The sequence below is a fragment of the Lampetra planeri genome, chromosome 81 (assembly GCF_965212315.1).
Source record: "Lampetra planeri chromosome 81, kcLamPlan1.2.h2, whole genome shotgun sequence".
In the NCBI taxonomy this organism is placed as follows: Eukaryota; Metazoa; Chordata; class Hyperoartia; order Petromyzontiformes; family Petromyzontidae; genus Lampetra; species Lampetra planeri.
In genome coordinates, this window is record NC_136185.1 from 2,653,578 (window position 1) to 2,674,318 (window position 20,741).

The following is a 20,741-nucleotide window of genomic DNA, read 5'->3' on the forward strand; positions in this document are numbered from 1 at the left end:
AGGGCTTCCAGGCATGTTTATGACCATTCACCCTCTCATTGTGTGCCCTACCAGCCCGTGTGATGAATTTGGGAAACTTTTTCACTATGTCATGAATATATGAATAAGTGTCGACTTATAAGTCATGTGTTACTGTGTAAATATGCATTCCTCTGTGCATCGATACTGACGTGGATGTAACTTTTTTTCTGTCTGCAGCTGTCGCTTCCTCTGCAGAATTGGTCTGATGGAGCAAAGGCACTCGGCGCGGCTCGGTGCAAAAAGGCAACAATGCGACCGGTGTGCATACAGCACGTATCATCCTGGACATTTGACAAGGCACCAGAAAACTCACACAGGAGAGAAACCCTTCAAGGGCAGTGTGTGTGGGAAGGCGTTTTCAGATTCATCTACTCGTGTAAAACACCAGAGAATGCACACGGGAGAGAAACCCTTCAAGTGCAGTGTGTGTGGGGAGGCGTTTGCACAGTCATCTACTCTTCTAATACACCAGAGAACACACACGGGAGATACACCCTTCAAGTGCAGTGTGTGTGGGAAGGCGTTTGCATTTTCATCTAATCTTATAATACACCAGAGAACTCACACAGGAGAGAAACCCTTCAAGTGCAGTGTGTGTGGGAAGGCGTTTGCACATTCATCTGGTCTTGTAGCACACCAGAGAACACACACGGGAGATACACCCTTCAAGTGCAGTGTGTGTGGGAAGGCGTTTGCATATTCATCTGGTCTTGTAGCACACCAGAGAACACACACGGGAGAGAAACCCTTCAAGTGCAGTGTGTGTGGGAAGGCGTTTTCACAGTCAACTAATCTTGTAGTACACCAGAGAACACACACGGGAGATACACCCTTCAAGTGCAGTGTGTGTGGGAAGGCGTTTTCAGATGCATCTACTCTTGTAACACACCAGAGAACACACACGGGAGAGAAACCCTTCAGGTGCAGTGTGTGTGGGAAGGCGTTTGCACGTTCATCTACTCTTGTAACACACCAGAGAACACACACCGGAGAGAAACCCTTCAGGTGCACTCTGTGCGGGACGGCATTTGCACGTAAAGATTATCTTCAAGTACACCAGAGAACACACACGGGAGAGAAACCCTTTAAGTGCAGTGTGTGTGGGAAGGCGTTTTTATTTTCATCTCGTCTTGAAATACACCAGAGAACACACACGGGAAAGAAACCCTTCAGGTGCACTCTGTGCGGGACGGCATTTGCACGTAAAGATTGTCTTCAAGTACACCAGAGAACACACACGGGAGAGAAACCCTTCAAGTGCAGTGTGTGTGGGAAGGCGTTTTCAAAGTCATCTGGTCTTCAAAGACACCATAGAACACACACGGGAGAGAAACCCTTCAAGTGCAGTTTGTGTGGGAAGGCGTTTTCAGATCCATCTGCTCTTCATGTCCACCAGAGAAGACACACGGGAGACAAACCCTTCAAGTGCAGTGTGTGTGGGGAGGCGTTTGCACTGTTATCTGCTCTTGAAAGACACCAGAGAACACACATGGGAGAGAAACCCTTCAAGTGCACTGTGTGTGGGAAGGCGTTTGCACAGTCATCAAATCTTCAAAGACACCAGAGAAAACAGAAGCATCAGAAGATCCACAAGGAGTGGAGTCTGAAATCAGCTTGTGAAAGTCAAAGTGCCGCAATGAGCCCATCCCTCGTGAAACAAGAATCGGAAGAAAATCCCAGCTTGGACATTTTTAAGGGTATCGAGGTGAAATATGAAGAGGTGAAGGTGAAATGTGAAGAAGTGATGGTGAAGAGTGAAGAAGTGAAGGTAAAATGTGAAGATGAAGATTCAACTCCAAAATCTGACCTTCACATCGATGGAGGCAACGTGAAGCAGGAGGAGAATTCTGACTGTGAGGCAGAGCGAGGCAACTCCCAGCAGTTTGTGGAAGTGGAGGTGTGGGTGGACTTCCTCCGAGACAATACAAAGTCAAATGGAGACCCGGTAGATGCGTAAGCTTGAGACGATGTCGCTCCAATAGATGCACCTTTGTCACAGGCTTTTAATGACAAGAATGTGAAGTTGAACACTCAATTCCTAGGTTCAACCTGCAGAGTAAGAGCGGCCAGTCTGTGTGGACCTATGGGTTGGGTAGATCTCTAACCAGGAGCGAGAGCCAATAAGCTCCCAAGCATTCACTATGTTATCAATTGCATTTATATGGTGCTTGCTTAATCGCCTCGGCAACTCTGAGTTTTGCATCGTATCTCGTTTCAAACACTCGAAGAGCATCCCCAAGTAGCAGCTGCCCCTGTGTGGCACAAGGTGGTGGCCGTGCACCGGCCTGCATGTGGACAAGAGCCTGTCAGTAGGTGGCGATGGTTGATGTGGCATCTTAGTTGTGGAGTTTGTAGGTAATGTTTAGAATTTTATCAATTTTGACCCAGATGCCAGCATGCAATGGCCTACTCATTTTGAATGGTGCATTAGTATGTTGTACATACACTGTTAAGCAGACGGTGCGTATTTTTAAATTAGCTTCTTGTTAATAGGATGTAACCTAATGCAGTATATTTCAGTGCAGTAATTCAATTTTGTTAATATGCCTGTCAATAATTTAGAATGAATACTTGTATGATGGTGTGCGTACATGTACAATTTTGTCTATAAGGGTCAAACATTGAATAAGTGATGTTAGGACAAAGTGTGTGTTTTGCAAGTAACCTGTACAGATCACTCAGGTGAGACTCATTGTTTTTGTGCTACAGGTCAAAGGGTACTTTTGTGTTTTCAGGAAGTGTCTGCCTTTGGAGCAACTCATTGTCTTTGAAATAGGGAGCACACTCGGATCATTCATCATTTACAAGGCATACCACTCAAAATTTACACGTAGAGGAGATACATTCTCAACAACACGAATTATAATTTTGTATTACGTGTTGACGTAGATTTTGTCGAATTAGGACGAGAAATGGCCCTTGCCGATTAACGTCTGGATGTTCACAACCATGGGTTGAAGCAAGCCTGACCGCCTGCGGTGCCCCTCACAACCATTTACGGCCTTGGGCCAGGAAAGTCACGAAAAAAATTCACACGAACGACGCATCCACGCAAACTCCTGATGCTCCGTTTTGAAGTTTTAATATGAAACAACTTTGAATTGTATATTGTTTTGCATTTGAGAATTGTATTTCTTCATTAAAAGCTTATTCATTGAAAACGACATTTCGTGTGAATTTTCTCTCGTCGTTAAGTAGATGGCCTTTCCGGGGATTGGGTTCGATGCGGACTTTCACCTGGTTGGGATCGCGGGATTGAGATGAAGCGACACAGAGCTGGCCGTGCGAGAAGACCGCCGTCTGCAGATCAATTCCAACGTGCTCGAACGTCTGTCCCTGCGCCTCCATCGTTCATGCAGGGGGAGCGTAGGTTTACAGCGCTCCCTGCATGAAAACGACAGAAAGTGCAGCGTTCATCACAGTTAAAGTTTAAAGTTTATATATAAATTCATTTTTTGTCTGTCTGTGTTCACGCGCTTGCGAGGGATTTGTCTCTCTAACAGTGGGGTTTACGAAAAAAATTTGCCCGGTACCATGCCGTAAGCCCTGCGGTTAGCAAACACTATTCATTTTTCACATCCGTCACCATTAGATTAGTTTAATTAGCGATTTTGTGCGATATTTCGTTATTTATTTATGTAGTTTTGCCGCCCGCTGCCGGACAAAGCACGCAATTGCGCCCCGAGCAACGCACACACGATCGATAAAAATTTCATTCGCGTTAACAATGCTTAAAAATATACACAACACTGAGGTTCATTCTTCACAGTCATATGTTCCCCCCACCCCAATGCGTGCAGTTACTGCCATAAAGTCCGTAGATATTAATATTTGAGCGCTTAGATGGCATTATTGCAGCGCGGGTGGGGAGAGCGGCCCAGCCCCCAGCCTGGCAATGTGTCACCTCCTCCGGCTTGGCAATCTAGGCGAGGCCGCGGGCTCTGCATGGGACTAGGCCTCACCACGGCAATGTGAAGTACAATTTTATTTAATCTTTCGCTAAGAACTCAGGTTTATTGTTTACTATTATGAAACAAATAAGTTGGCAAATATTGCAATAAAAATGTTTGTGTGTAGAAAAATAATATTGCACTATTTGGTTGCTAAATATGTTCTTGTTTAACTGTGTTTCTATGAAGCTGAGATGGTGTACTGCCAGTCCGTGCTGTTGCCTGCTGCCTGCTCGTTAATTCACGTCGGTGCACTGGCACCATTCTGGCGAATTGCCCGATGATGCTGGATGTGATTACCAGCGAAACGTCGTACTCAAAAATTGTAAATGTTGTGGATTCACTCTTCAACACACCGGTGGTCTAAAGTAGGGAACTTTTTGTCTTTGTCAACGTGACAGTTTTTTGCTGATTGGCCGTGTCGGGTGGTGGAGGATTACGACACATAAATAATAACGCGATCTAACCCAAAAATGTTTGTAATAAATAATATTGGTCGCGAAAGCCTACACGTTAAACTATTATCTACACTGCTAATTTTGCTTTTGGGCATTGAGTGTATGCCAGTCTATAATCTGTTGCCTGCTTCTTTACCTCACTCGGTGTACTGCCAGCCTTTCATGTCGACTGTATCCTACTTTATCAGCTGCTGACCATATTGCCAGCTTTTCATGTCGACTGTAGCAATGCTTGTGTCATTAAGTCGGCGTACTGGCAGTCTATAATCTCGACTGTAGCCTACTTCTCAACTTACCTATGCGTACTGCTGCTCTTTAATGTAAGCGTATTTCATCATTTCTTCAATGCATTTCTATTGTTTCGATTGCACACGTCACACTATTTACTGATACGTAGTACTGCGCAGCCGATTAATATGTTATACTGCTAAATACGTTGGATTTTCTTAGCTACAGCCCATTGCATTTCGTCTATCGTTTTGTTACATTCGTGGGAACATCACCCATTTAAATGTTTCCGTACCGCACCTTTACTTTCCACCAAAGCGGGGAGCATGCAGGGAGGTTCAATGCCCCAAATATTGTTGACCTTGCTTTCTTACGGTGGGTGAGGAACATTGTGAGAGAGACATTGTTCCATACCAAGAAAACACCATCGCACAATTTCTTGACACTAACAGAGCATACGATGCCCTACAATAACACATTTTCTTGTCGCAAGGCCAAGATGGGTACCACGTCAAGATTCCTCCAATTAAAAATCTGCAGGACAAAGACATCTTCACGAAACTGTCTCCTCTAAAAAACTTCTATTCCTTCGTGATCATGGACAGAGGAGGACACCACATTGTGGTGCGCCAGCCTCTTTCACCAGTATGTTGTCGATGAGTATGCCAACATTGAGAGTGAGCGCCTTCTGTTACATTCTACTGAATCAAATCCGCCTGCGTGTGAACAGTATGCTCATCTCTGGGACGCCATCAATGCCAAAGGAGATGCAAACTGTCACAATGTGGGCTGATTAGTTATTTTGCCTTCATCCTTCACAGCTCCACCAAGATACATGCATGAGAAGACTCGGGATACCATGATGTACAATAGCCAATATACCACTCCCCATCTCTTCATTACCTTCACTTGCAATCCCAAATGAAAGGAGTTGCAGGTTTACCTTTATCCAATCCGAAAGCCACCAGACAGACATGACATCTTAGCGAGTGTATAAAACTCAAAGTTTATGGCCTCATGATGCTTATTATGACCAACGAAGGCGGCGTGTTTGGATAGACAAGCAGTAACTTGCACACCGTTGGGTGGCAAAATCGTCGTCCACCTCATGCTCACATTTCGCTATGGATGAGGGAAACAATTGATGCAAGTCACGTTGACACATTTATCAGTGCTGAGCTATCTCACCCCCATCCAGACCCTGCCCTTTTTCTATGCGGTCTGCAACCAAATGGTCCATGGCCCATGTGCCCAGTTCTAGCCAAATGCGCCATGTATGCAAGACCACAGGTGTACCAAGAGGTATCCACGGAACTACTTGCAAGACACTCAGTCGGCCCATGATGGCTATCCTCGATATCGTCACAGAAATACTGAGCATGGTGGATTTCAAACAATGCTCAGACCTGCCACTAACTCGCTAATTAAGGTTCACAACCGGTGGATCGTTCCCTACTGCCCTCTTCTGTGCAAGATCTTCCAGGCCCACTTCACCGTGAAATTCTGCTATTCTAAAAAAAGCCATCAATTATGTTTGCCAATACATCAACAATGGCTCTGACATGGCTGTTTTTGCATTACAAAACAGAGGGGCAAAGTGTGCATGAGCTCAAATTTTTTATCCAAGGAAGATACATCAGCAACAATGAGGCCATTTGCTGAATTCTTGGCTTCCCCATCCATGATCGTCCCCCACAGTCGTCCATTTGGCACTTCACCTCCAAAATGGTCAACGCATCTACGTCACCAAAGGAAATGCCCAACAACAGGCACTGGCTCCACTAGATACCACCCTGATGGCGTTCTTTGTTTTGTGCCCAAGTGACCCATTTGCTGCCAACCTGCTCTACCATTAAGTTCCCTCCTACTATACATGGACTGCTAAAAACATGGAAGCGACGTGCTGCTGACGGTGAATCTGATGGCTTAGGACGAGTCTACACAGTTCATCCCAAGGCAGTGTACGCACACACGCAGTGTACACACACACAATAATGTCCACGTTGTTGTTGTTGAGCTCACACACCCAAGGGGTCTCTGTTCAAGGGAGGGAGCGATGGAAAATGAATCTAAATCAACTTAAACTCTAACCCCGCTCTGTGACGTCACCATTCAGCATTACCTCATCGGCGTGACACGCCAGAGGGAAGTGTTCCTCGCTAGTGACCCCACCCGGCAGAACGGGCCCTTGAGCGTAACGTCACTTCTGCCTGTTTGACTTCCGTTATCTGTTCAAGTACTATCCTTATTTGGGCAAAGCCACACCCAGTGACTGGTGGCTCATTAACACAATTTATTTAAGTTAGAGCCGCTCATTGTGGGAGGGGAGTGTCTTGTACCACGCAAGTGACGTCATGTCACCTGCTGCTGCCGCGTGACGTCACGAGGTAACGGAAAGTTTCCGCTCCGCGCGGGAACTGAAATCCGAGGTGAGAAATTCTCATCGCGGTTGTGGTGGTTGTGGTTGTAGTGGTGGTTGTTGTTGTGGTGGTTGTGGTTGTTGTTTACCGAGGTAGAGCCTCGCTCTCTCTCTCTCGCAGGGATGTTATTTGAGTAGCAGCGAGCATGGAAGCGATGTCCAGATTTAAACTTTACAACGCGGGGCCTTGCCTCCTGCCCTCGCCTGGTCGCGTTCGCTTCAATTCTCTCGCTTCGTTTAGCAATTTCGATTTAAAGCTTCTTTCGTGACTGCAGTGATTCATCTGCTTGGTTCTTTCGGTAAAGTCATCACGTAGAATGGAAATAATAAAACAAAATAATACAAATAAAACATAGCATTTTATTGTTTTATATCACGTAGAATGGAAACAAAAAAATAGTCTTATTTTTAATATTTGTTTTATTTTATTATTTCCATTCTACGTGACTTTACCGAAAGAACCAAGAAGATAGTTTAGCAACCTGTGGAAGAACGCGATCAGCCAGGCGATGCGTTAGTTGTGTTAACTCTAGATTTGAAGCTTTCGTCACTGCAGTGATTCATACTCTTAGGTTTGTTCGGTAAAGTCACCGTGTAGGTGAAAAATTTAATAAAAATTAATAAAAGTAACAATAGAAATAAAATATAAAATAAAAAATCACGACGTTTCGGAGGCAACACAAGTCTCCGTCATCAGGTGGGACCGTCACAGCCAGATTTGCTGCATCAAGTGAGGCGTGATTTTTTATTATTTTATTTCTATTTTTACTTTTATTAATTTTAAATTAATTTGTTACCGACATGGTGACTTTACCGAAACAACCTAAGAGTACGTCAGTTGGTGTGTTGACCGACTCTCTGTGTTGTATTACATTTCAAATATTAAGTTTGTTTGATTAAGTGTCTCTCTCTGTGTGCAGTCACCAAAGCTCCAAATCTCTCATTGACACAAGGCCGTAGTTATAATGTTATAATAAATATAATATATATTAATTATAATGTTATAATAAGTATAATATGTTATAATAATTATAACATGTTATAATAATCATAATGTTATAATAATTATAATAATCAAATATGCCCCTCCAATATATTTCTGTAAAATATTTGTAAATAATAATTGCGATACTCTGTTAATAAAAATAACAATTTGCTAAACCTTGGCCACGAAATCTGGAGTTGTCTTCATATCACAATGCATAGATTTCTGTTTATATGATTGCGTTGTACTTTATGAATCCCTAATCTCTGCCATTACATACTATGAAACAAGAAAAGGTAAAAAAGAAAAAACAGCAATGTAATACAACACACTATTAGACATTATTGTATAAAAGAAAAAAAATTCCATCCCATGTGTTAGTGAACTTTTACAAATATTTTAGGGAGGAAATGGCAGGAAATGAGTTTTCAAATTTAGATATTTTTCTGGGGGGGGATCCCAGACTCCCTGCAAGATTTGGTCCCCCCCGATGTTCTCTGTGTGTCTCTGTGTGTGTCTCTCTCTCTGTGTCTGTCATGTCTCTGTGTGTGTCTCTCTCTGTGTGCCTGTGTCATCTCTCTGTGTGTCTCTGTGTGTGTCTCTCTCTGTGTCTCTGTGTCATCTCTCTCTGTGTCTATGTGTGTATCTCTCTCTCTGTGTGTCTTTCTGTCATCTCTCTCTGCTTATGTGTCTGTCTATGTGTCTCTGTGTCTCCGTGTCTGTGTTTTGTCTTTCTCAAATTGAGAAATCTTTGGAAGAACGTAATCAACCTGTTGGGGTGTTGACTTATGTTAGCCGACTCTCTGTGTTGTATTGCATTAAGTTTACTAGGTTTTTTTCTCTTTCATTTGTACCTGATGATGATTGCTTGTGTTGTAATTGAAACGTCGTTTGCTATTTGCACACAGCGTTGGTGTACGGTGCTTTTTGTGGAATATTTTGCTGTTTTTCCCTGGATTTTATGTTTGCACAGTCACATAGTCACTTTAAGATGTTTTCTCGTTCATGTTTTTGTTTGTTGCGGTTGCATCCGATTCAAGAGCCGAATGGCTCACGGGGCTATACCAAATAAATGAAACAGAAACTATAATTTTATTTATTTATTTATTCTATGTGACTTTACCGAAAGAACCAAAGAGTATCTTGCTTAAGTTTTAATTTCTCTTCACCTGGCTCGCTACTTTGTAACTTTGTTTTATTTGAAATATTCACACTTTTTTTTTCATTTTTTACCAGGCCCGCTTGAGCTGCTGTACCGCTCTTGTTTTCAGAAGCGACCTGCTCACAATAACAACAAGGTGAGGCTTCTCAACAGCGTGGTGGTGTTCACTCTAGATGCGTGGCGGTGTTCACTCTGGACGCGTGGCGGTGTTCACTCTGGACGCGTGGCGGTGTTCACTCTGGACGCGTGGCGTTGTTCACTCTGGACGCGTGGCGTTGTTCGCTCTCTGCATGTGGAGTGGGGACAATCGGGGGATCCGCAGGGAAATCCACGCGACCACGGGAAGAGAGAAAGACACACAAACTAAATATACAGCAGGCGTCAGGGTTGGGATGAATCCACGACTTCCTGTATGCCAGGAGAGGTAGTTAACATCTCACCACGGGGAGCGAGAGAGACACGCAGCCTCAGGGGTGTTGATTAATCCTCATTGAATTACTTTGTGGAGTCAGGCAGCATTAATAGTGAGCAAATGAAGGTGGTTAGGCATGGGTCTGGACACACCTATTAACCATGCCACTGTGTGACAGTGTAAAGTTTGTGTTGGCAGTTAAGTCTATTAACTCTATTGAACCACGGAGGTTATATCACAACAATAGTTTTTTTTTTTTCCTCTGGAACTTCATAAGAATGGAAACAGTCAAGAAGTTAACACAGCATACACATGCACCTGAAGTCAGATCTGTTCATTCCAGCGTGCAAGGACATCGTGAGCCTGGCTGGCTTCACACCTCTAAGTTGCGATTGAACATTAATTTATGCATTTTTGCATAACACAAATAGTATTATTTTCAACACCTTTTGCTATGTCAGCTAAATTTAGCTTTCATAAATATTCCTTTTGTAGCTAGACAGCCTAAAATTGTGTGCTCGGAGTTTTGGGTTAACATTCATTTTGAAGATACGAGGGCTTCCAGGCATGTTTATGACCATTCACCCTCTCATTGTGTGCCAGAACAGCCCGTGTGATGAATTTGGGAAACTTTTTCACTATATCATGAATATATGAATAAGTGTCGACTTATAAGTCATGTGTTACTATGTAAATATGCATTCCTCTGTGCATCGATACTGACGTGGATAACAGGACCCTGCGGGGTGGGCTGGTAGGAATAATACTAATACAGGTACAGGGATATCGACCGCACACACACGCACACACACACACACGCGCGCACACGCGCATAAACGTACACACGCACACACACGCACACACACCGCACGCACACACACACACACGTACACACACATGCACGCATGCACACGCACACGTAATGAAGTTGTGTTGCTACGCTTCCAGTTCGCCGTGAATAACGATCCGAAGCCCAATAGCGCCCATTCATCACGCCGCTCGAGTGGGCCGGACACGCACACACGCACGCACACACACGCACACAGTCACACATATACACACACGCACGCACACACGCACACGCAGACACGCACATACGCGCATACACACGCACACACACGCACACGCACGCACGCAAACACACGCGCATACACACGCACACACGCACGCACACAGACACGCACACACAGACACGCACACACACGCGCATACACACGCACACACACGCACGCACGCAAACACACACACACGCGCATACACACGCACACACATACACACGCACGCGCACACACACGCACCTCTCACCTGCAAGGCAGCGGTCGCCGCTTCTCCTCCCACATCTCTCGTCGCGGCAGCTGTAACGATGGTGCAAGTTTGTTTTTATCATCAATTCCTCCTCCACCCCTCCCCGCCACTGTTCGCCCATCAGAATAAATGAGTTCGCCCATAGTCAGTCGATCAAAAAGTTTCGCCGTGAGGCGCCGGAAGCGACGGCCATCTTGTTTAATTCACAGTTCGCAGGGGGAGCGGGCGGCCATCTTGTCGGACGGACAAACGGACACGGACGGGCGGACGGACAAACGGACGCGGACGGACGGACGGACGGACAAACGGTCGGACGATATAATCTATTGGTGGTCTGATCCACTTCGTTCCTACCAGTATAACTTTTTTCTGACTGCAGCTGTCGCTTCCTCTGCAGAATTGGTCTGATGGAGCAAAGGCACTCGGCGCGGCTCAGTGCAAAAAGGCATCAATGTGACCGGTGTGCATGCAGCACAGATCATCCTGGACATTTGACAAGGCACCAGAGAACTCACACAGGAGAGAAACCCTTCAAGTGCAGTGTGTGTGGGAAGGCGTTTGCACAGTTATCTAATCTTGTAATACACCAGAGAACACACACGGGAGAGAAACCCTTCAGGTGCAGTGTGTGTGGGAAGGCGTTTTTAATTTCATCTCATCTTGTAGCACACCAGAGAACACACACGGGAGAGAAATCCTTCAGATGCACTCTGTGCGGGAAGGCGTTTGCACTTAAACATACTCTTGAAGTACACCAGAGAACACACACGGGAGAGAAACCCTTTAAGTGCAGTGTGTGTGGGAAGGCGTTTTTATTTGCATCTCATCTTGAAATACACCAGAGAACACACACGGGAGAGAAACCCTTCAGGTGCACTCTGTGCGGGACGGCATTTGCACGTAAAGATTATCTTCAAGTACACCAGAGAACACACACGGGAGAGAAACCCTTTAAGTGCACTCTGTGCGGGACGGCATTTGCACGTATATATTATCTTCAAGTACACCAGAGAACACACACGGGGGAGAAACCCTTTAAGTGCAGTGTGTGTGGGAAGGCGTTTTTATTTGCATCTCATCTTGAAATACACCAGAGAACACACACGGGAGAGAAACCCTTCAGGTGCACTCTGTGCGGGACGGCATTTGCACGTAAAGATTATCTTCAAGTACACCAGAGAACACACACGGGAGAGAAACCCTTTAAGTGCAGTGTGTGTGGGAAGGCGTTTGCACAGTCATCTACTCTTCAAAGACACCAGAGAACACACAAGCATCAGAAGATCCACAAGGAGTGGAGTCTGAAATCAGCTTGCGAAAGTAAAAGTGCCGCAATGAGCCCATCCCTCATCAAACAAGAACCGGAAGACAATTCCAGCTTGGACGCTTTTAAAAGTATCGAGGTGAAACGTGAAGAAGTGATGGTGAAGAGTGAAGAAGTGATGGTGAAGAGCGAAGAAGTGAAGGTAAAATGTGAAGATGAAGATTCAACTCCCAAATCGGACCTTCACATCGATGGAGGCAACGTGAAGCAGGAGGAGAATTCTGACTGTGAGGCAGAGCGAGGCAACTCCCAGCAGTTTGTGGAAGTGGAGGTGTGGGTGGACTTCCTCCGAGACAATACAAGGTCAAATGGAGACCCGGTAGATGTGTAAGCCAGTGACGATGTCGCTCCAATAGACGCACCTTTGTGACAGGCTTTTTATGACAAGAATGAAGTTGAACACTCAATTCCTAGGTTCAACCTGCAGAGTAAGAGCGGCCAGTCTGTGTGGACCTGTGTGTTAGGTAGATCTCTAACCAGGAGCGAGAGCCAATAAGCTCCCAAGCATTCGCTATGTTATCAATTGCATTTATATGGTGCTTGCTTAATCGCCTCGGCAACTCGGAGTTCTATAAACATACAAATAGACATAATTTCAACCGTGATGATGGGTACAAACTTAGTAATCATTGGAAAGATGTTAGCAACCACGCAAAAAAGACTTAATTACACATTTTTGGACCATCTTATCTGACAGGCACTATTTTACTTTACTACATCCCCAGTGTTTAACAGTACTCTCTAAATTGTTCAGCCAGCACTGGTATAAACATTGGCATTTTCGTTCTTTTTTATCATGTGTATCAACAGGTGCTTGTACACAAACATGTCCACGTACACTTGCACCCCACACTCTCTTTTGGCCTCCCCTCCCCCTCTCTGTCCAATGCGTTGGCGTGTGCAGCAGTAGTTGCTTGCGCACAACCACGTCCACGCCGCCGACTCACGTGTACCACGTCGTGCATTCTTTTGGCCCCGCCCCCCCTCCCCCTCCCGATACGTTCTACGTGGCACGTCGTGCCGTCTTTGAGCCCCGCCCCCCTCCCTCCCGATACGTTCCATTCATTGGCTACCACATTCTGATGAGCTCCCCCCCCCCCTCTTCTCCCCCCTCAACTTGCTTTTAAGGGATTACATCTTAAATCATTGCCTCACTTGATGCAGCAAATCTGGCTGTGACGGTCCCACCTGATGACGGAGACTTGTGTTGCCTCCGAAACGTCGTGATTTTTATTTTATTTTACTTTCATTAATTTTAATGTTTTACCTACGTGACTTTACCGAAAAAACCTAAGAATATGAATCCTTGCAGTCACGAAAGCTTCAAATCTAGAATGAGTTCTATATCGTTTCTCGTCTCAAACACTCGAAGAGCATCCCCGAGTAGCAGCTGCCCCTATGTGGCACAAGGTGGTGGCCGTGCACCGGCCTGCATGTGGACAAGAGCCTGTCAGTAGGGGGCGATGGTTGATGTGGCATCTCAGTTGTGGAGTTTGTAGATAATGTTTTTAGAATTTGCTACATTTTGACCCAGATGCCAGCATGCAATGGCCGACTCGTTTTGAGTGGTGCATTAGTATGTTGTACATACACTGTTAAGCAGACGGTGCGTATTTTTTTAATTAGCTTCTTGTTAATAGGATGTAACCTAATGCAGTATATTTCAGTGCAGTAATTAAATTTTGTTAATATGCCTGTCAATAATTTAGAATGAATACTTGTATGATGGTGTGCGTACATGTACCATTTTGTCTATAAGGGTCAAACATTGAATAAGTGATGTTAGGACAAAGTGTGTGTTTTGCAAGTAACCTGTACAGATCACTCAGGTGAGACTCATTGTTCTTGTGGTACAGGTCAAAGGGTACTTTTGTGTTTTCAGGAAGCATCTCCCTCTGGAGCAACTCATTGTCTTTGAAATAGGGAGCACACTCGGATCATTCATCAGTTACAAGGCATACCACTCAAAAGTTACACGTAGAGGAGGTACATTCTCAACAACACGAATTATAATTTTGTATTACGTGTTGACGTAGATTTTGTCGAATTAGGATGAGAAATGGTCCTTGCCTATTAACGTCTGGATGTTGACAACCATGGGGTGAAGCAAGCCTGACCGCCTGCGGTGCCCCTCACAACCATTTACGGCCTTGGGCCAGGAAAGTCACGAAAAAAATTCACACGAACGACACATCCACGCAAGCACCCGATGCTCCGTTTTGAAGTTTTAAAATGAAACAACTTTGAATTGTATTATTTTTGAATTAGATAATTGTATTTCTTCATTAAAGCTTATGTCATTTTACATCTGGAAGACTTCATTGAAAACAACATTTCGTGTGAAATTTCTCTAGTCGTTAAGTAGATGGCCTTACCGGGGTTCGGTTCGATGCGGACTTTCACCTGGTTGGGATCGCGGGGTGGAGATAAGGCGACACAGAGCTGGCCGTGCCAGAAGTCCGCCGTCTGCAGATCGATTCCAACGCGATTGAACGTCTGTCCCTGCTCCTCCGTCGTTCATGCAGGGGGCGCGTAGGTTTGCAGCGCCTCCTGCATGAAAACGAATGAAAGTGCAGTGTTGACCACAGATGAAGTTGTGTGCTTATATAAGAGTACTCGCGGGAAGTACCCGGCGTGAAATTTCCCGCTTTTTATCGTAATCTATAGGATACTAAGGCTAAGCACACCCGAGATTGCACTTTTGTTGAAAAATGAAGTTGCAAATATTTGTTCATTATTGGCCAAAAACGGCAGAGGTTAGTATGCCGATATTCTATATTGGGACGTGCACATTTCATCATAAAATGTTCCACTTTTAATCTAATACATAGCATACTAATGGTAAATACAATTGATGAATTAACTTTTTTTTTTTAAAAAGAAAGCTATGAAAATTTTGCTTATTTTGGTTAAAACCGGCATAAGTATGCCGATTTTATTTTTGGGACGTTAAAATTTAATCGTGAAAATTTCCCACTTTTAAAGTAATATAGAGCATACGAATGCTTAACAAAATGGAGGAATTAACTTTTTCTTGGAAAATCTAGCTATGAAAATTGAGAAAATTTTGGCCAAGAACGGCATTGGTAAAGTATGCCGATTTGATGTTTTTACTTCAAATTTCATAGTGAAATTTCTCACTTTTAATGTAATATATAGACTACTCGGGCTAAACACAACCGAGGAATGCACTTTTTGTTAAAAAAATACAGCTGTAAAAATGCGTTAAATTTTAGCCAAAAACGGCAGAGGTTCGTATGCCGATTTCCTGTTTGGGGCGTGGAAATTTAATGGTGAAATTTCCCACTTTTAATGTAATATAGAGCATACTAATGCTTAACAAAATGGAGGAATTCACTTTTTCTTGTTACTTCTAAATTTAATGCATGAATTTCCACACTTTTAACGTAATATATGGGCTACTCAGGCTAAACACAACCAAGGAATGCACTTTTCGTTGCAAAAAAAGCTAAAAAAAATTTTGATCGATTTTGCCAAAAAACGGCCTAGGTTAGTATGGCGATTTTCTTTTATGGACGTGAAAATGTCATCGTGAAATGTCGCCAGCGGTGTGCTGGAGAGCCAAGCCACGACATCTACAAAGTGCTGCTCATAGCGAGTAGCAGCACCGATGGAGGTCGTCACGGCACACACAGAGGGGGTGGGTGGCCAGCACCACGCCCGGCCGCCTTTGTCTCCCCAGTGCTGGCGATGTTGACACACCGCACCGGGGACTCGTTTGAGGCCGTTTCGACACTGCCGCTCCCTTTCTGTCAGCAAACTTGAACTCTGACCCCGCTCTCTGACGTCACCGCTCAGCGTGACCTCATCGGCATCAAACGCCAGGGGGAGGTGTACCCCGCAAGTGACGTCATGTCACCTGCTGCCGCGTGACGTCACGAGGTAACGGAAAGTTGCCGCTCCGCGCGGGAACTGAAATCCGAGGTAAGAAATTCTCATCGCGGTTGTGGTGGTGGTTGTTGTGGTGGTTGTTGTTGTGGTGGTTGTTGTGGTGGTGGTTGTGGTTGTTGTTTACCGAGGTAGAGCCTCGCTCTCTCTCTCTCGTAGGGATGTTATTTGAGTAGCAGCGAGCATGGAAGCGATGTCCTGATTGAAACTTTACAACACGGGGCCTTGCCTCCTGCCCTCGCCTGATCGCGTTCGCTTCAATTCTCTCGCTTAGTTTAGCAATTTCGATTTAAAGCTTCTTTCGTGACTGCAGTGATTCATCTGCTTGGTTCTTTCGGTAAAGTCATCACGTAGAATGGAAATAATAAAATAATAAACATAAAACAATAAAAATGTAACATAATAAACTTTTAATATGTTTTACATCACGTAGAATGGAAATAATAAAATAGTAAAACTAATATGTAAAATAATTTTTATTATTTTATTATTTCCATCTACGTGACTACCGAAAGAACCAAGAAGATAGTTTAGCAACCTGTGGAAGAACGCGATCAGCCAGGCGATGCGTTAGTTGTGTTAACTCTAGATTTGAAGCTTTTGTGACTGCAAGGATTCATGCCCTTAGGTTTGTTCGGTAAAGTCACCGTGTAGGTGAAAAATTAAATAAAAATTAATAAAAGTAACAATAGAATAAAATATAAAAGAAAAAATCACGACGTTTCGGAGGCAACACAAGTCATCAGGTGGGACCGTCACAGCCAGATTTGCTGCATCAAGTGAAGCGTGATTTTTTTTTATTATTTTATTTCTATTTTTACTTTTATTAATTTTAATTTAATTTTCTACCTACATGGTGACTTTACCAAAATAACCTAAGAGTACGTTAGTTGGTGTGTTGACCGACTCTGTGTTGCATTACATTTCAAATATTAAGTTTGTTTGATTAAGTGTCTCTCTCTGTGTGCAGTCACCAAAGCTCAAAATCTCTCATTGACACAAGGCCGTAATTATAATGTTATAATAAATATAACATGTTACAATAATCATAATATGTTATAATAATTATAATAATCAAATATGCCCCTCCAATATATTTCTGTAAAATATTTGTAAATAATAATTGCGATGCTCTGTTAATAAAAAGAACAATTTTCTAAACCTTGGCCATGAAATCTGGAGTTGTCTTCATATCACAATGCATACATTTCTGTTTACATGATTGCGTTGTACTTTATGAATCCCTAATCTCTGCCATTACATACTATGAAACAAGAAAAGGTAAAAAAGAAAAAACAGAGCAATGTAATACAACACACTATTAGACATTATTGTATCAAATAAAACAAATTCCATCCCATGTGTTAGTGAACTTTTAAAAATATGTTTGGGAGGAAATGGCAGGAAATGAGTTTTCAAATTTAGATATTTTTCTGGGGGGGGGACCCCAGACCCCCCTGGAAGATTTGCCCCCCCCCCAATGTTGACTCCATGGCTACGGCCTTGCATTGACGTGCTAATTTCTCTACCCCCCCCCCTCTCTACCCCCCCCCCTCTCTCTGCCCCCCCTCTCTCTGCCCCTCTCTCTATTTAAGGCCTCGACACAGGCGTTGTTTCTCTGTGTGCTTGTGTCTCTCTCTGTGTGTCTCTGTGTCATCTCTCTGTGTCTATGTGTGTGTGTCTCTCTCTGTGTGTCTGTGTCATCTGTCTGTGTGTCTACAGTGAGGGAAAAGAGTATTTGATCCCCTGCTGATTTTGTACGATTGCCCACTGACAAAGAAATGATCAGTCTATAATTTTAATGGTAGGTTTATTTGAACAGTGAGAGACAGAATAACAACAACAAAAATCCAGAAAAACGCATGTCAAAATGTTATAAATGGATTTGCGTTTTAATGAGGGAAATAAGTATTTGACCCCTCTGCAAAACATGACTTAGTACTTGGTGGCAAAACCCTTGTTGGCAATCACAGAGTTCAGACGTTTCTTGTAGTTGGCCACCAGGTTTGCACACATTTCAGGAGGGATTTTGTCCCACTCCTCTTTGCAGATCTTCTCCAAGTCATTAAGGTTTCGAGGCTGACGTTTGGCAACTCGAACCTTCAGCTCCCTCCACAGATTTTCTATGGGATTAAGGTCTGGAGACTGGCTAGGCCACTCCAGGACCTTAATGTGCTTCTTCTTGAGCCACTCCTTTGTTGCCTTGGCCGTGTGTTTTGGGTCATTGTCATGCTGGAATACCCATCCACGACCTATTTTCAATGCCCTGGCTGAGGGAAGGAGGTTCTCACCCAAGATTTGACAGTACATGGCCCCGTCCATCGTCCCTTTGATGCGGTGAAGTTGTCCTGTCCCTTTAGCAGAAAAACACCCCCAAAGCATAATGTTTCCATCTCCATGTTTGACGGTGGGGATGGTGTTCTTGGGGTCATAGGCAGCATTCCTCTTCCAAACACGGCGAGTTGAGTTGATGCCAAAGAGCTCCATTTTGGTCTCATCTGACCACAACACTTTCACCCAGTTGTCCTCTGAATCATTCCGATGTTCATTGGCAAACTTCAGATGGGCATGTAAATGTGCTTTCTTGAGCAGGGGGACCTTGCGGGCGCTGCAGGATTTCAGTCCTTCACGGCGTAGTGTGTTACCAACTGTTTTCTTGGTGACTATAGTCTCAGCTGCCTTGAGATCATTGACAAGATCCTCCCGTGTAGTTCTGGGCTGATTCCTCACCGTTTTCATGATCATTGCAACTCCACGAGGTGAGATCTTGCATGGAGCCCCAGGCCGAGTGAGATTTACAGTTCTTTTGTGTTTCTTCCATTTGCGAATAATCGCACCAACTGTTGTCACCTTATCGCCAAGCTGCTTGGCGATGGTCTTGTAGCCCATTCCAGCCTTGTGTAGGTCTACAATCTTGTCCCTGACATCCTTGGAGAGCTCTTTGGTCTTGGCCATGGTGGAGATTTTGGAATCTGATTGATTGATTTCTACTGTGAACAGGTGTCTTTTATACAGGTAACAAGCTGATATTAGGAGCACTCCCTTTAAGAGTGTGCTCCTAATCTCAGCTCGTTACCTGTATAAAAGACACCTGGGAGCCAGAAATCATTCTGATTGAGAGGGGGTCAAATACTTATTTCCCTCATTAAAATGCAAATCAATTTATAACATTTTTGACATGCGTTTTTCTGGATTTTTGTTGTTGTTATTCTGTCTCTCACTGTTCAAATAAACCTACCATTAAAATTATAGACTGATCATTTCTTTGTCAGTGGGCAAACATACAAAATCAGCAGGGGATCAAATACTTTTTTCCCTCACTGTATGTGTGTGTCTCTCTGTGTGTCTCTGTGTCATCTCTCTCTGTGTGTCTGTGTGTGTGTCTCTCTCTCTCTGTGTCTTTGTGTCATCTCTCTCTGCTTATGTGTCTGTCTATGTGTCTCCGTGTCTGTGTTTTGTCTCTCTCTCAAATTGAGCAATCTTTGGAAGAACGTTATCAACCAGTTGGGGTGTTGACTGTTATGTTAGCCGACTCTCTGTGTTGTATTGCATTACATTTCTAAGTTTACTAGGTTTTTTTTCTCTTTCATTTGTACCTGATGATGATTGCTTGTGTTGCAATCGAAACGTCGTATGCTATTTGCACACAGCGTTGGTTTAGGTGCTTTTTGTGGAATATTTTGCTGTTTTTCCCTGGATTTTATGTTTGCACAGTCACATAGTCACTTTAAGATGTTTTCTCGTTCATGTTTTTGTTTGTTGCGGTTGCATCCGATTCAAGAGCCGAATGGCTCACGGGGCTATACCAAATAAATGAAACAGAAACTATAATTTTATTTATTTATTTATTCTACGTGACTTTACCGAAAGAACCAAAGAGTATCTTGCTTAAGTTTGAATTTCTCTTCACCTGGCTCGCTACTTTGTAACTTTGTTTTATTTGAAATATTCACACTTTTTTTTTCATTTTTTACCAGGCCACGCCCGCTTGAGCTGCTGTACCGCTCTTGTTTTCAGAAGCGACCTGCTCACAACAACAACAACAAGGTGAGCCTTGTCAACAGCGTGGTGGTGTTCACTCTAGATGCGTGGCGGTGTTCACTCTGGACGCGTGGCGGTGTTCACTCTGGACGCGTGGCGGTGTTCACTCTGGACGCGTGGCGGTGTTCACTCTGGACGCGTGGCGGTGTTCACTCTGGACGCGTGGCGGTGTTCACTCTGGACGCGTGACGGTGTTCACTCTGGACGCGTGGCGGTGTTCACTCTGAACGCGTGGCGGTGTTCACTCTAGACGCGTGGCGGTGTTCACTCTAGACGCGTGGAGGTGTTCACTCTAGACGCTTGGCGGTGTTCACTCTGGACGCGTGGCGGTGTTCACTCTGGACGCGTGGCGGTGTTCACTCTGGACGCGTGGCGGTGTTCACTCTGGACGCGTGGCGGTGTTCACTCTGGACGCGTGGCGGTGTTCACTCTAGACGCGTGGCGGTGTTCACTCTGGACATGTGGAGGGGATACCTGGGGATTGGGAAGGAAATCAACGCGACCACTGGGAGAGAGAGAGAGACACG

At 44.3% G+C, this 20,741-nt stretch overlaps 3 protein-coding genes across 4 annotated transcripts in view; all 3 read left to right on the plus strand.

Annotated features, from left to right (window-relative positions):
* LOC144738344 (uncharacterized) overlaps positions 1–20,741 on the plus strand; it is a 69,892-nt gene that overhangs the window by 43,729 nt on the left and 5,422 nt on the right. The window contains exon 6 of the mRNA XM_078621391.1: positions 2,064–2,287. The gene's annotated coding sequence lies outside the window, so the exon portion shown is untranslated. The remainder of the gene's footprint in view (positions 1–2,063; positions 2,288–20,741) is intronic.
* LOC144738343 (uncharacterized) overlaps positions 1–20,741 on the plus strand; it is a 26,163-nt gene continuing 5,422 nt past the window's right edge. The window contains exons 1-2 of one of the 2 annotated variants that reach the window (XM_078621388.1): positions 43–1,568; positions 11,430–13,356. In XM_078621388.1, the coding sequence (XP_078477514.1) occupies positions 227–1,568; positions 11,430–12,595 (2,508 nt within the window). In that variant the 5' untranslated portion in view covers positions 43–226 and the 3' untranslated portion in view covers positions 12,596–13,356. Of the gene's footprint in view, positions 2,288–11,429; positions 13,357–20,741 lie in introns of those variants that run through there. The other variant, XR_013589226.1, reaches the window with a different exon arrangement.
* The window catches only part of LOC144738349 (uncharacterized), a 236,657-nt gene continuing 235,420 nt past the window's right edge, over positions 19,505–20,741 (plus strand). The window contains exon 1 of the mRNA XM_078621396.1: positions 19,505–20,220. The gene's annotated coding sequence lies outside the window, so the exon portion shown is untranslated. The remainder of the gene's footprint in view (positions 20,221–20,741) is intronic.